This window comes from Amia ocellicauda, chromosome 1 (assembly GCF_036373705.1).
Source record: "Amia ocellicauda isolate fAmiCal2 chromosome 1, fAmiCal2.hap1, whole genome shotgun sequence".
Classification (NCBI taxonomy): Eukaryota; Metazoa; Chordata; class Actinopteri; order Amiiformes; family Amiidae; genus Amia; species Amia ocellicauda.
This window is the reverse complement of record NC_089850.1, coordinates 55,714,842-55,727,013: the sequence shown is the minus strand read 5'-3', so window position 1 is coordinate 55,727,013 and position 12,172 is coordinate 55,714,842. Positions and strand designations below refer to the sequence as shown.

At 40.4% G+C, this 12,172-nt stretch overlaps 1 protein-coding gene across 1 annotated transcript in view; it reads left to right on the top strand.

Moving 5' to 3' along the window:
* Window positions 1-286: 286 nt before the first annotated feature.
* clmpa (CXADR like membrane protein a) overlaps window positions 287-12,172 on the top strand; it is a 49,501-nt gene continuing 37,615 nt past the window's right edge. The window contains exon 1 of the mRNA XM_066709843.1: window positions 287-740. Coding sequence (XP_066565940.1) covers window positions 635-740 — 106 coding nt within the window. The 5' untranslated portion in view covers window positions 287-634. The remainder of the gene's footprint in view (window positions 741-12,172) is intronic.

Below are 12,172 nucleotides of genomic sequence, written 5' to 3'. Positions count from 1 at the left end.
TGCAAAGTGCACAGTTCTACACTGTAACGTGCAAATAAACAGGTGATCAAAACATCTCCTATTTGCTGAACAGAGACCGCAAAATCACACTACATGTGCATCTTTACACACTTCAGACATGTAATAGCCATGTTTGCCTAGGTAATGGCAAATCAACGCTTCTGTAATAGTAAGGAGTGGGGCGGGAAAGAAAAAAAATCATCCTAATGTGGCTTGTAAGACTGGAGTCCGGGAGTCCGGCTGTGTGTCCCGTTTGGAAATGCAGCGCTGTGCCTTTGCTCCTGCTTCTCAGAGGCAGGGAGATATGAGCCGTTCCGACTCTAGAGGTCTCCATCCTTCAGCATCCACCTCTCCCCTCGTTTGCATTTGAGCAGCGAGAGAAAGAGAGCGGGAGGAGGAGAGAAAGAGCTCAGACCCAGAGTCGCGCATCCCCAGGAAAGCCGAGGGAACTTTGTGTTGCGGGTTACTGTGCGCAATGGACCCGGAGACGCGTTTCCACTCCACCTGAGCGCCGGGGGATGAAAGGTGTTTGAGATGCAGTGCGATGGACGCAGTTCATGCTAGAAATCTGTCTTTCAGTTCTTTCTTCCCCCTCAGGTTTCCTTCAGCCTGACTGTACACTTCTGTGACTTAAATGCATTGCATGGGAGCTCGACACCCTCCTTTATCGCCTACTTCTAAAGGATTTGCCATTGAGATGTTGGCCGTTATGTCTGTAATTTTTCATTTATGGATTTTAGGTAAGTTCACCTGGCATATCAATCACGTTTCTTTGTAAACTTTCAATTGTTCTGGACTGCAGCGTTTTAGAGAGTATAAAGGCAAATGCAGGGGTGAAATTCAGCATTATGATTGTGTTTATTTGAATGGGTATTTATTCGTGTTAATGAAAATCGGGGTGTGTTATTTGGGGTGCATTATACCCTGGTAAAGAAAGAGAGGTGCATTATTGTAGCCCCGAAAATTGAGAACAAAGAGTTGCTATACCCTTGGTCGATTAATGGTTAACAAAATGTTGAATAGAGGAAACAAAGATTGTTTTAAAATACATACATATACGTATCTACATTGAAACAAATTGCAATTATTTTAAGTTCGGTAGAAGGAAGTTCACTTAATTAAAAAGGGATTTTTCCTCATTTTTTTTTTTTACCCAACAGGCGTCTATAACGCAAATTGGAAACAGATGTGTGTGTGTGTGTGTGTGTGTGTGTGTGTGTGTGTGACTAAACCACCAGCGAGGCATTTGTTTGTTGACTGAGATAGCGAAAAATAAAAATAAAGGAGTAGGTCCAGCAAGACTTGCAAAATCATTTCTTTGTCCTTTTTCTTTAAAAGAAGAAAGAAACATGCCCGCGTCTCGCAGAGCGCACAGAGCAGCACACGCTGCGGTCTGCGCATCTGCTAATGCGTTATGACACCGAATGCCAAAGAAAATGAATAGATATACGTATTAAATGCCCCATGGTCCAGGCGATGCACCGAGCGGCTGGAGCGGCTGGTGCCCTGCGTTGGTAGTGACTGCGGGCAGGGCGCCGGGCACTGCGTGTGGAGAGGTCAGTGCGCACTGGCAGCGAGTTGCCAGGCTAGCGCTCCATCCACCCCGCACTGGAGCTCGCCTGGGCTTTCACTTCTTCTTTTTTTTCTCTCGATCTTGCTTTTAATGGCAGTTTTCCCAGTTTGTTTCGAAACCACTTCTCGGTCGTGTCTCCTGGTCATATTGTAATCACTGCACCAAACTTTGCTCAGTGATCAATCATGTGTTGCACCTAGCTTGACAGATACGCGGAATGAGATGCGATTAACCAGCGGTTTGGCCTTTTAAACTCGGTCTGGACTATTTCTTTAGGAATATTCGCACTGCACATGCAAATTAATTTCAATTTCACATTTAGGCGACACGCTATTAGGTGAACGGTGTTGATTGCATACTGATATGGAAGCATTTAACTCGCTTTAATAGTTTTGCAATAAAGTTCCATAGTGCTAGGAAAAGTAGCATACAGCACGTTGCGTTTTCCAATTATAGCATCCCTGAGAAGTGTGTCAGGTTGACAGGCTTGGTGTACAGCATTATAATGCGTCTGTATGGGGTATCCTTATACCCATGCTCTCCACATGCCTGCCTAAAGCGATCTCAGCAACGGGATGCCCCCAGACAATTAGATCCCCTGTCTATAGAATTGTAATGGTTTTAATTATTCTGTCTGTGCTGGATATAATAGAGCCATATAGGTCACATATATGCTTTATATTTTGTGTTGGTAATATACATAAATAAACATAATTAAACAATCTTTTTCCTCTACCCAAAGTATGTTTTGTTACCTGGGTTACTAAGCCTGCTCTTCTGAGCTTCAGTGCAACAACCACCACAACAACACTGCAACATAATTAGTACCATTTTGTGTTCTTTCAAGTGCTCTATTCCCACTGAAAGTTAATATAAAAAATGGAAGAACTGAAAGGATTTAAACCAGATTGTTTGCATTTAAATTGTATGCTGATGTCTTGTGTAGATTTGAGCTCAATCTGAAAACAGTTCCCTTCCCAGCCAGCCAGGACACAAACAATCTCTGGGCAAGTGCGTGACTTGTAACGGCATTGTCCCCCAAATATGTGTTTTCCAATCTGTATGTAATGATCATAATTTATTTTTGAATTATGCAATTGCACCATAAGCTATGAAACCAGGTGCTGGGATTTCCGAAAGTTGTCAAATCCCAGATGTCAGCTGGTTGGCTCTCCACAGGAATGCACGTGAATAGATTTTTTAACGAAGTGTGTGTATTTCAGGGAGACCAATCACAGACCAATAATGTCCTTCTTGTAAGAGTGTACCCAAATGGCAGAAATAGCTTCTGGCATTAAAAGTAAATTATCAATTTTAATTTAGAGAGCTGATGTCTCCTTCCCTGCTGGTACTGCTGTATTTCCAATATCACTTGTTCCCACAACTCTGGGGAAAACAGATTATAGGTATTAATGTTACAAATGAATGCCATAATGATGCAACAGTGTGTCAAAAATGTTAAAATTGTCCATTCACTGTGGGCTGTGGCAAAAAGCTGAGGCGTACAGTACACCAAATGAAGTCGGTGATGGATTACCTTCCTTTTTCTCAAATAACTGAGTGCTCAGAATTAAAATGTGTTTTAAATTACTGTCCAGAAAGTGCATACACTTAACTGTAGGATAACTAATGTCTAACTCAGTTGCTATGGGGATTTAGAGTGGAAATTAATTTCACTCCCGTATATTTCATGAATTCTGACCTGTCTCTGAATTAATATATGTATGTGTATATTTATATATATATATATATAGAGAGAGAGAGGGTGTAAGATTGAAAGAGAATATTCCTTTTTGCATAAACTATGCATACGTGCAAATTCACATTTTCTTAGAATGTAATATAAAAATCATTTAATATTCTTTTCACATTTATTACACTTCATCTTACACGTTTTGCAAGGTGCATTGTAGGAGGATGAATCCACGTCTTTTTGGCCACGGATATTTTTAGCTCTACATATTTGCGTTGAATTATACCACAAGAAAAATAATAAAATGCAGCTCTGTACCCAGCCTATATTTAGAATGAATCTCCAGAGGCAGTCAAAGTATCTGTCAAATCTGGAGATGACTGCAGTCTCCAGCCCCATAGGTTATGAAGTGACATCTCCCTGTAATCTCTGGCTGATTCAGTGGAACATGCACACAGGAACCGTATGACTGGAGCTGTGGTGCAGGCGAGGGAAATACAGAGAGCAGTGGTTTAAATGTGAATTAACCGTTGTCTTCAGGAGATGAAGCTTTTCTAGCATTTCTGCTGACGTTCAAGCTTCCATCTGTCTATTGATGATCGTCAACACAGGCTGGCTGCCCAACTGGGCTCTTCCATTCCTTTGGAAACACAATAGTAGCTTCCAAACCTCCCATATACAGTCCGAGGTCCACACTCACGTCTGTCTCCTGAAATGAAAACGCAAGAAAGAAAAGAAAGATGATTATCATGTACCATGGCTATTTTTATAAACCTTGGCAGATATTTCCTCTCAGTCGGTGTGCTTATGCAGTGCCTCACGTTGTGATGCGTTCTCCTGGATAATTGTAGTTAAAACCTTCCCCCGGGTCTCTGCTTTGACACCAGTTGCACAGAGTTTCCAGTCTTGGCCGCAAGCCTTGTCTGGACAGTGACTCTGACATTCCTGTGGGCCGGGGCAAGGAAGCTGTCTAGATTGTATTTGCCTTGTGATGTCAGAGAGACCTTTATATCAACAAAAAGCAAAAAACATAAAACAAAAACAAAAAAGGAAAACAACAAAGCAAAACAAAAATGTCTAAAAGATAACATTGGGCTAAGCAGCTGGAACATCTCAGGTGAATGTCAGGGAATGGAATCTGACTAAATAATGACTGATACAGCATCAAGTTAATCCAATTTTATAGATGTCTAAATAAATAAAACCATAATAATAATAATAATAATAATAATAATAATAATAATAATGTGACACAAACTGGGCAACCACAGAGAAGCCATTGGACGTCCTGAATATTGCATTCCAGGCAGCACTCCAGTTGCTTGAACCACATGCCAATGTCGGGGGATGTCTTCTTGTATTGATCGAAACTGAAAAGAGCCAGTGGAAAGTCAAGTAATAATGCATCCGGTACCTTTCTGCTCTAAATATAACCAACTGTAAGATAAATAAAAGGGGGCCCGGAGGCAAGCCAGCTTTAATTAGCAGGGCCTTGCACAGCGGGACACACCTAACCAGCGGCCACATCAGCCAGCAGAGCGAAATCGGAGTGACAACCTCTGTTCTTCCACCGCCATGCTTCCGAGGACCTGAGAGTGGCTCGAGACCCGAGCTCGGGCTTGAAAAACAGGCACCTTGAGAAGTACTTCCCATATTGTATAGCTTAAAAAGAAACCCAGAAATCCCCTGCACTGTTCAGCGGGTTCAACTATTCCCCACTCTGTTCACATGTCAGTTTGGACAGCTGGCATATCTATTACAGCACAACATATTACCGACTACTTTTACATTATTTTGATGAGCTATTCTCTCTGTTCTTTGTTCAGGTCTTCTTTCCAGTGTTTAAAAAGCCTGAAATCTTGTTGGTCTTGGACGCGGCTGCTCTCACTATTTTTCATACCTGCCTTTACTGGCTCTGACAGATTGTGCTCTTGCTATTTTCCTCCACTCCCAATCCTAGTTCCCCCTTTGAGCCCTGACTGATTAAATTACTACCAGATTATGGTAAAGTACTTTCACAAGGAACAGGAACTGCCTATTTTACTTTACAGCTAACCTTTGACAGATGTGCTGGAATGCGTCTCATTTTTCTTTAACTCAAGCAGCCTGCATCTCAGGCTTTAGTTGTAAAAAAAAAAAAAAGAGAACAGAAATCTCTTAAAAAGGCTGGTTTAATCCATCATATAAGTGACTGCTCCAAATTCCTCGTAGGTTTACAGTCTAATACTGTACACTGGTACTTGCCATGGGGAGCCTGGAATGCGATGGTTGAGGTCAGTTGCGAATATAAAGGAGGATTTCCACATTATTTGGGGGAGTAAATAACCGCAGAACTCAACGGACCGAGGGTAATTGCCTTCCACCTTAAAAATAAAAGCCACAAAGGAAACCCAATGCAAAACCAGACCAGACGCTAAACTCCTGTGCCTACGGTGAACGTAAACAGTGTGACAAGGGGAAATGAAAACATGCAAACAAACTCCTGCCAGGAAGAGAATTGTTTACCGCGCTGCTTTATCGCATGTATCTATCCAGGCATCTCTGTTACACCTTTCAGTCGGGAGTCAAACAGGAGTGTGGGTGAAAGTAAATTAAATCCTCCAGGGCTTATTAAATTGTCAAGTACCCCACTGGGATCTTTGCATACCACCAAGTCATCTCTCCGATCACAGCTGTAATAAGCACATCATTGTTTGTTCGCTTTTGGGAGTGTTAGCATCAAAGTATATCAGTGTTTTGTGCCTAAATTATTAGCCTGCAAAAGCTTTGAGTGACAGAAGAAAAGGAGGCTGGGATGCCGGGCTACATGGAGCAGGCAGCAGCTTTTGATCTGCTCATTTCTAAGGACAATCTGTATTTGATGTGAGGGAGTTAAGATCCTTCTATACAAGAAAAAGCCACCACCAGTGTCTTTGCGTGAGTTGATTAACATTTTATTTCTAAGCCCTTTCAGTTTATATAGGAAGATCCAAAACGCTCCTCTGCATGTCCCAGCGCCCACAGTGCACATGTGAAGTACATAGACCGTACCGTGTGAAGCTCAGAAGCTCAAATGAAAAGGCAATGTGTCTCCTTGTGTCCGCTGAGCTGCCTTGATGTCGAGTATGGATTCCTTAGCTGTCAGTAGCCTCGCCGCTTCTGCCACTTCCCCTGTCTGTGCTCAGTAGCCACCCCATTAGTACTGTCTGACTCTGGCACTTCCTCTCAATTGGGCTAAATTGACTCTGAGGTCTGTTGCCTGGGAAATTGGGACATCTCCTTCTAACCTGGCTTCTAAAGCAGATATCTGACACAGCCTATGAGCCCTGATGTTGTAAAGACTCAAAACAAGCCTGAAGTGGATAGATTTTGAAAGGGAGGCGGAGGTGGGTGGGGGGTAGAGTCCCATCAGCTCTCAGGCGTAATCTTTTGAAGGACAGCTCTACACTGGGACAGATAAGAGATCCTGTGGGCCAATTAGCTTCCCATCCTGAGGCTACGGTCCTTCAGTCTGGTGAATTATGAATGAAGGTCCAAGGCAGGAGAAATGTAACGGTTGAGTGTGTGGCTCGTGTTGTAAGAAAGAAAGAGAGAAAAGAGCAGAACCCTTTTTAAATGATGGTGATGATTATTATTATTAAATAAAAATATTTTCTTCCACACAAAGCAGAAGACAAGGGGATGCCCATGACTTTTACCACGGGAAGCAGGTCAATTGAGTCGAGTTTGCTCCACGACAGTGTTTAGACACCTTTTCCTCCATTCAATTTGAAGCGGTCTATTACCCCCGTGCGGAGGGCACATCATTCCTGGTTTCGAACCGCTTGTTCTACTCTCTTTCTCTCCGACTACATTTGTCCCACTCTTGCGAACATAATTTGCCGAGCTCTCCTGCCTCCTGGCATTTCTCCACAGCCCCCTTTTGCTTCTGTTTTTTTTTTTTTTTCCCTCAGTGTACTTCCAAAGATTTCCAAGTGAATTCAGGTCAGAGATTTGGTGGCTATTGATTAAGATATTTTTACATTGATAGTGACCTGTGGGGGCGAGTAGCAGCGACAGAGCAGGAAAGCTAAAGGCAGGAACTGAGAGAGAGGCAGTGCTGATATTTGCTTTTGTCAGCTGGCAGTTTAATAAAGAAAGCGACACATTTACAAAGCATTTTCTGTGCTTTCTGTCTTCTGTGAGGGGAACTACAACTGGCCAAATCTGACAGAATTGCACAATATTTTGGATTCATCTTTTATTCTGTTTTCAACCAATTTTGGGTAACATTTTAATTGTTTTACAGACACAAATGCTTTGTTTAACCTTTTGGGTAATGGTGATATACAATTATACATTCACCATTGCATTGTGGGTAATGAAAATACAGTATATTCATTGTTGCATGCTTTTGTATGAAATTAGTTTCTTCGCGTTTGGCTTTGTAATACATGCATTTGTGATGGATGCAATAATTAGGAGGGACCCATTCTAAGTGTTGTGTTCTTCACACCAGCAAAAGAACATCAAAATGTATATCATTGATCAACCATATGGCAAACTGCCATTAACTTAGTAATATAGTTAATTATGCAGTGGTGCCATTTGTCATTTAAATTAATTGCTTCAACCTTTTACACGGAAATGGAAAAGAAAAAAGAAAAAACCTGCTGGCTTGTATACTTATAAAATTAACTCGCTGGTTTAGTTGCTTACACCATCAGGAATCGTGAGTGTGCTGCAGTGCTGAAAACGCATTTTCTGCCTGGAAATAGTTAGAGAACAGATGGCACCACCACCTTTGTTTTTTACGAGTCGTTAGACTTGATTTTTTGATGAAACGGAGCCTTTCCACTATATTGAACATGCAGATGTGTTTCTTCTTGGCTAAATGTTTCCTCCTTGTTCCAGAGATAACACCCCATCGCCGTGCGTCGCGGCATAAAATCTTTACCTCACGGGGCACTAAAAATACATGAAAGCGAGACACACTATCAACACACAACACTGCCAGAAGAAGAAAGGACCCCAGTGTTGTTGATTCTGAAATGATGAGCGTTTCCTCCTAATTTTGCCTGGCTGACGTATTGTTCTGCTCCGGGAAAATTAGCATCACTGCTTTGTTTTTCTGTTGTACAATTGTCTGAGGGGACAATTTAATACTGTCTTCAACTCAATGGAAGCTCCCAGCAACGTTTGTGCGGATGTTACTATTTTATTTCCATTGTTAGTCGTTCTCTGCCTCTCCTGAGTCTATTCATAGCTGCTATACCTTAGACTTCATTTAGCTAGACAACATAGCTGAGGCAAACACTGTTGAGCAAAGTGGCTGAGGATTATTTCAGAAGTTTATCATTATCATTTTGCCTTTTTAGTTTCTACCCATTAACTTGCATTCTAAGGTAGAATAGGGTTTGCTGTACATCCTTAGAATATGCATAAATTGTTTGCTTGGTTAATCAGTTGTGCGCAGATTACAAAATTATGTAGTGTGAAAAGACTAATGTACTATGAACAATTGCTAAAGTTCTGTTTTATTCACAAAATCTGCTAAATCGCAATATTGTTATTGTGTACTTCCTAGTGTTGTGTACTTCCCTGGTTAGACTTTACACATTTCCCCAGCAGTGAGATGTGGACTGAGAAATACATAATAACTAGACCACCCACTCAAACAAACCTTAGTTTACTTAATTGAAGGCACTTTATGGACATCATTTGTTTATAGAGAGCTTTACGTAAAGTAAACCCGGCTTGACTCGAGTCTTCAGTCATATTTCTTCTCAATGTGGAAAAAGAGGCCATTAAAATAATGTATTTTCAGCCCTTGAAAATGATTTATTTCCTGAGTGTGTGATGAAAATTAATGAGAAAAGGCCTCGTGGATGTTGGCATTAAAACCTCTAGCTCTTCCGTTCGTCTTAAACACAACCGAAAAAAACACAAACAAATTCACGTGACAAGTAGGAGAAGCTATTTATTGTATTAACCATTCCCCCTCACTGCACTGCTGACACTGAACAATGTGGACATGCAGGCTTCTAAGAAAGTCCCTGCTAATGAGGCAATTATGAAGTCCATCTAAACTGCTCTGGACATCTCTGTAAGTTAAGTAAGAAGTCTGTCTCCATACACATCAGGCCCATTAGAGCCCAGAACTGACAGCAGCCACGTCTTCAGCCGTTTAGAGAAGTTTTCTCTTCATTATGGCTCGTTTATAAGGCAACATTATAGGCCGCTAATTACTACAAACTCCCCTGTGTGATAATGTTTGGTATTTGGAAGGTGCTGTATAGACCCTTTTACTCAAATCATTAATTACTTTGAAGTAACACTCAGCTGTTTGTTGTTATTTTTTAATATACTTGTTCCTATGACTTACTATATGCAATTCACACCATTATTTTTTCCTTTCATTAAATTGTACGAAGACAGAGATTAATGTATTTTGAGGATTACTAGTTTGCTTAGCCACGTAAATCTCAGGTGTTTGTCAGGGTCTGATACTTTCTTCTTGTTGTTGTTGTGGTGTTAACTTTTCCACCATGGTATAGTGTACATAACCATAGTGGTTTCCTTCTTTTTAAAAATTTTCCTGCAGTCTTTTTGACATTTCTGGAGGTTTGAAGTCTTCCACGGATTCTCAGAAGAGCACTGTCAAGACAAAATCTAAAATCCTGATACACAAGAAGTTTAAGCAAGAAAGAAGTCATTGTCAATGCTGTAGAAAATGTTGACAGATGCCCCAAGGGAATAAATTAAACAGGGTTTTAAAATACCTGTTTTAAACTATTGTTTCCTCCAAAATACATACTGCTGAGCTGTGCGTGTTGAATATATTTTGTTCACTCCTACGTTCTTAAATTCCCACAGATTTAATTTACCACAAAACTGTGCTCTTTTGAAGCCTTGATGGATAAAACTATTCTGCAATCCTTTAAAAAACTTAAAGGAAACAACAACTTGTTATTATGATTTACTCTATATCATTGTTATATAAGTTATATAAGTAGAACAGGAATAAAAAAGGCAAACAATGCACTGTCACAGTTGCTTTGAGATTAGGTGCAAAGCCCACTTCGCTTACCATAAAGTTTGTAATTTGCAAATATAGCATGGCTCAATGTTTTGATGTAAGCCCGGCACTAGTCACTTCAAATAATAATTCTAGATTTAGTTTGGCTTCAAAAATCTAAATTTTATAGACATACTGTAGAGCCAGATTAAATTTCACTGATTGTGCCGCCATAGTCATTATAAAGAATATAGCTAATGCAGCACGATAACTCTTGATTCAATTTAATCCCTTGTCTTGCAACATTAGTAGCTCTGCCAGCTGAAGAAATGACATTTCATATTTATATTCATGAAAATATGTAGTTCTCAAGCACGGTTCTTTTTAACCTTTTCTGTAGCTTCTTTCCACCTTTATCAGTGGGCATTGTTGTTATGCTATAATGATAAGACAAGTAAACATGTGAAGTCCTGATTTGTATGAAGTACTGGATAAAGTAACTTGCTTGTAATGTGTTGGCGTTATACACTGGAAAATAAGTCTCAGAGTCCAATTAAATTAGAGTGACACCAATTACTTTACGTTTTTCATGGCCCAGTGAGTTTGCACTGTCATGAAAAATAAAAGAGTTACATTAATGCATTTTAAGAGATGCACAATTAAACTGAGTGCAAGACAGCAAGCGTATCGCTGCTCAAAATAGATTCTCTCACATAGTTATCGCCGTCATCAGCCGCGGTCTGATTCTCCAACTTCTTTCCCCTAAGTTGCGGCAATATTTTGATGTTAAATGGGAAAGGTTTTTTTTTTTTCGGGGGCCAAACCGGAAAGATGCTCATTAGTGCGGCACGCGTGTTGTCGTCTGTTTTCCATGTCAAAGACGGAGAAGTGTGAGCGCTGATTAGTGGAGGGAGCTGCCCTGGTCTCAAGTTCGCAGTTCCAGTCAGCAGCTGCTGGCTACGTTTGTGAAATATCTTTTCACTTGCCTGCTGTACTTTTGGTTTTACATACAGTTGATTTTGAGTGCATACATGTACAAAATCAATTACTGGTACTTGTTGGTTCTTGTTGGTTGGTTTTTTAATGACAGTAGTTGAGATCTTTATAACAAAAGGGCATAATTTTAAGGGCCATATGTCAGCCTATATGTTACTATGTACACTTGGTTTATTGTAATCCAAAATGTACCGTTGCACTACCACTTTATAGCACAACGATTTAATTCAATTACTCAGTTTTGTCTGCTACCTCTCTCTCTTTATATCTCCTTAGTAGTTAATCTAGAACAATAAATATATAAATATAATCTTTCACTTCAGCAAATATGGTGTCTGTGCTGTACATGCAGTGAAATTTTCCGTAACAATAAAGCATCTGCCCCCTGCTTGAGAACCCACCGATAACTGAACATGAAAACCGAATTGATGCATCTTGTAGGGGTGTAAAGTGTAAAAAAGGGCCATCATTTATGTATATTTATGTCATCCTGCCAAATCTGACCTTTTGTATCACTTCCTATCGTTTAATGTGAATCTATCTCTGTCAGTCTTAAAGGGAGAGAAAAATACACAACGTATTATGGAGTAGTGCAGTGTGGGGTTTCACTGAAAAGGCGAGAAGGAGACCCACAGTTGAAGTCCTTAAAAATAATGTACAAAGCACACAGAATCAAAGAGGACTTTTCTACACAAGCCCGGGGTTGCTTTTTAAGAAAAATAAATATGCCGCTGTGTACACATTTGTTGGTCACAGTTAGTTAATACAATTATTGATTAACTTCAGTGGGGGAGTTCATATTCAATCACAGAGCAGATTCAATGGTCTCAGACCCTTTAAACTGCATCACGCTGAAGCGGGACTTCTATTCAAGAGAATAAAAAGTGGGTGCTGCTGTTGTGTGACTTGGAAGTGACGGCAGTATTGTTGAGAA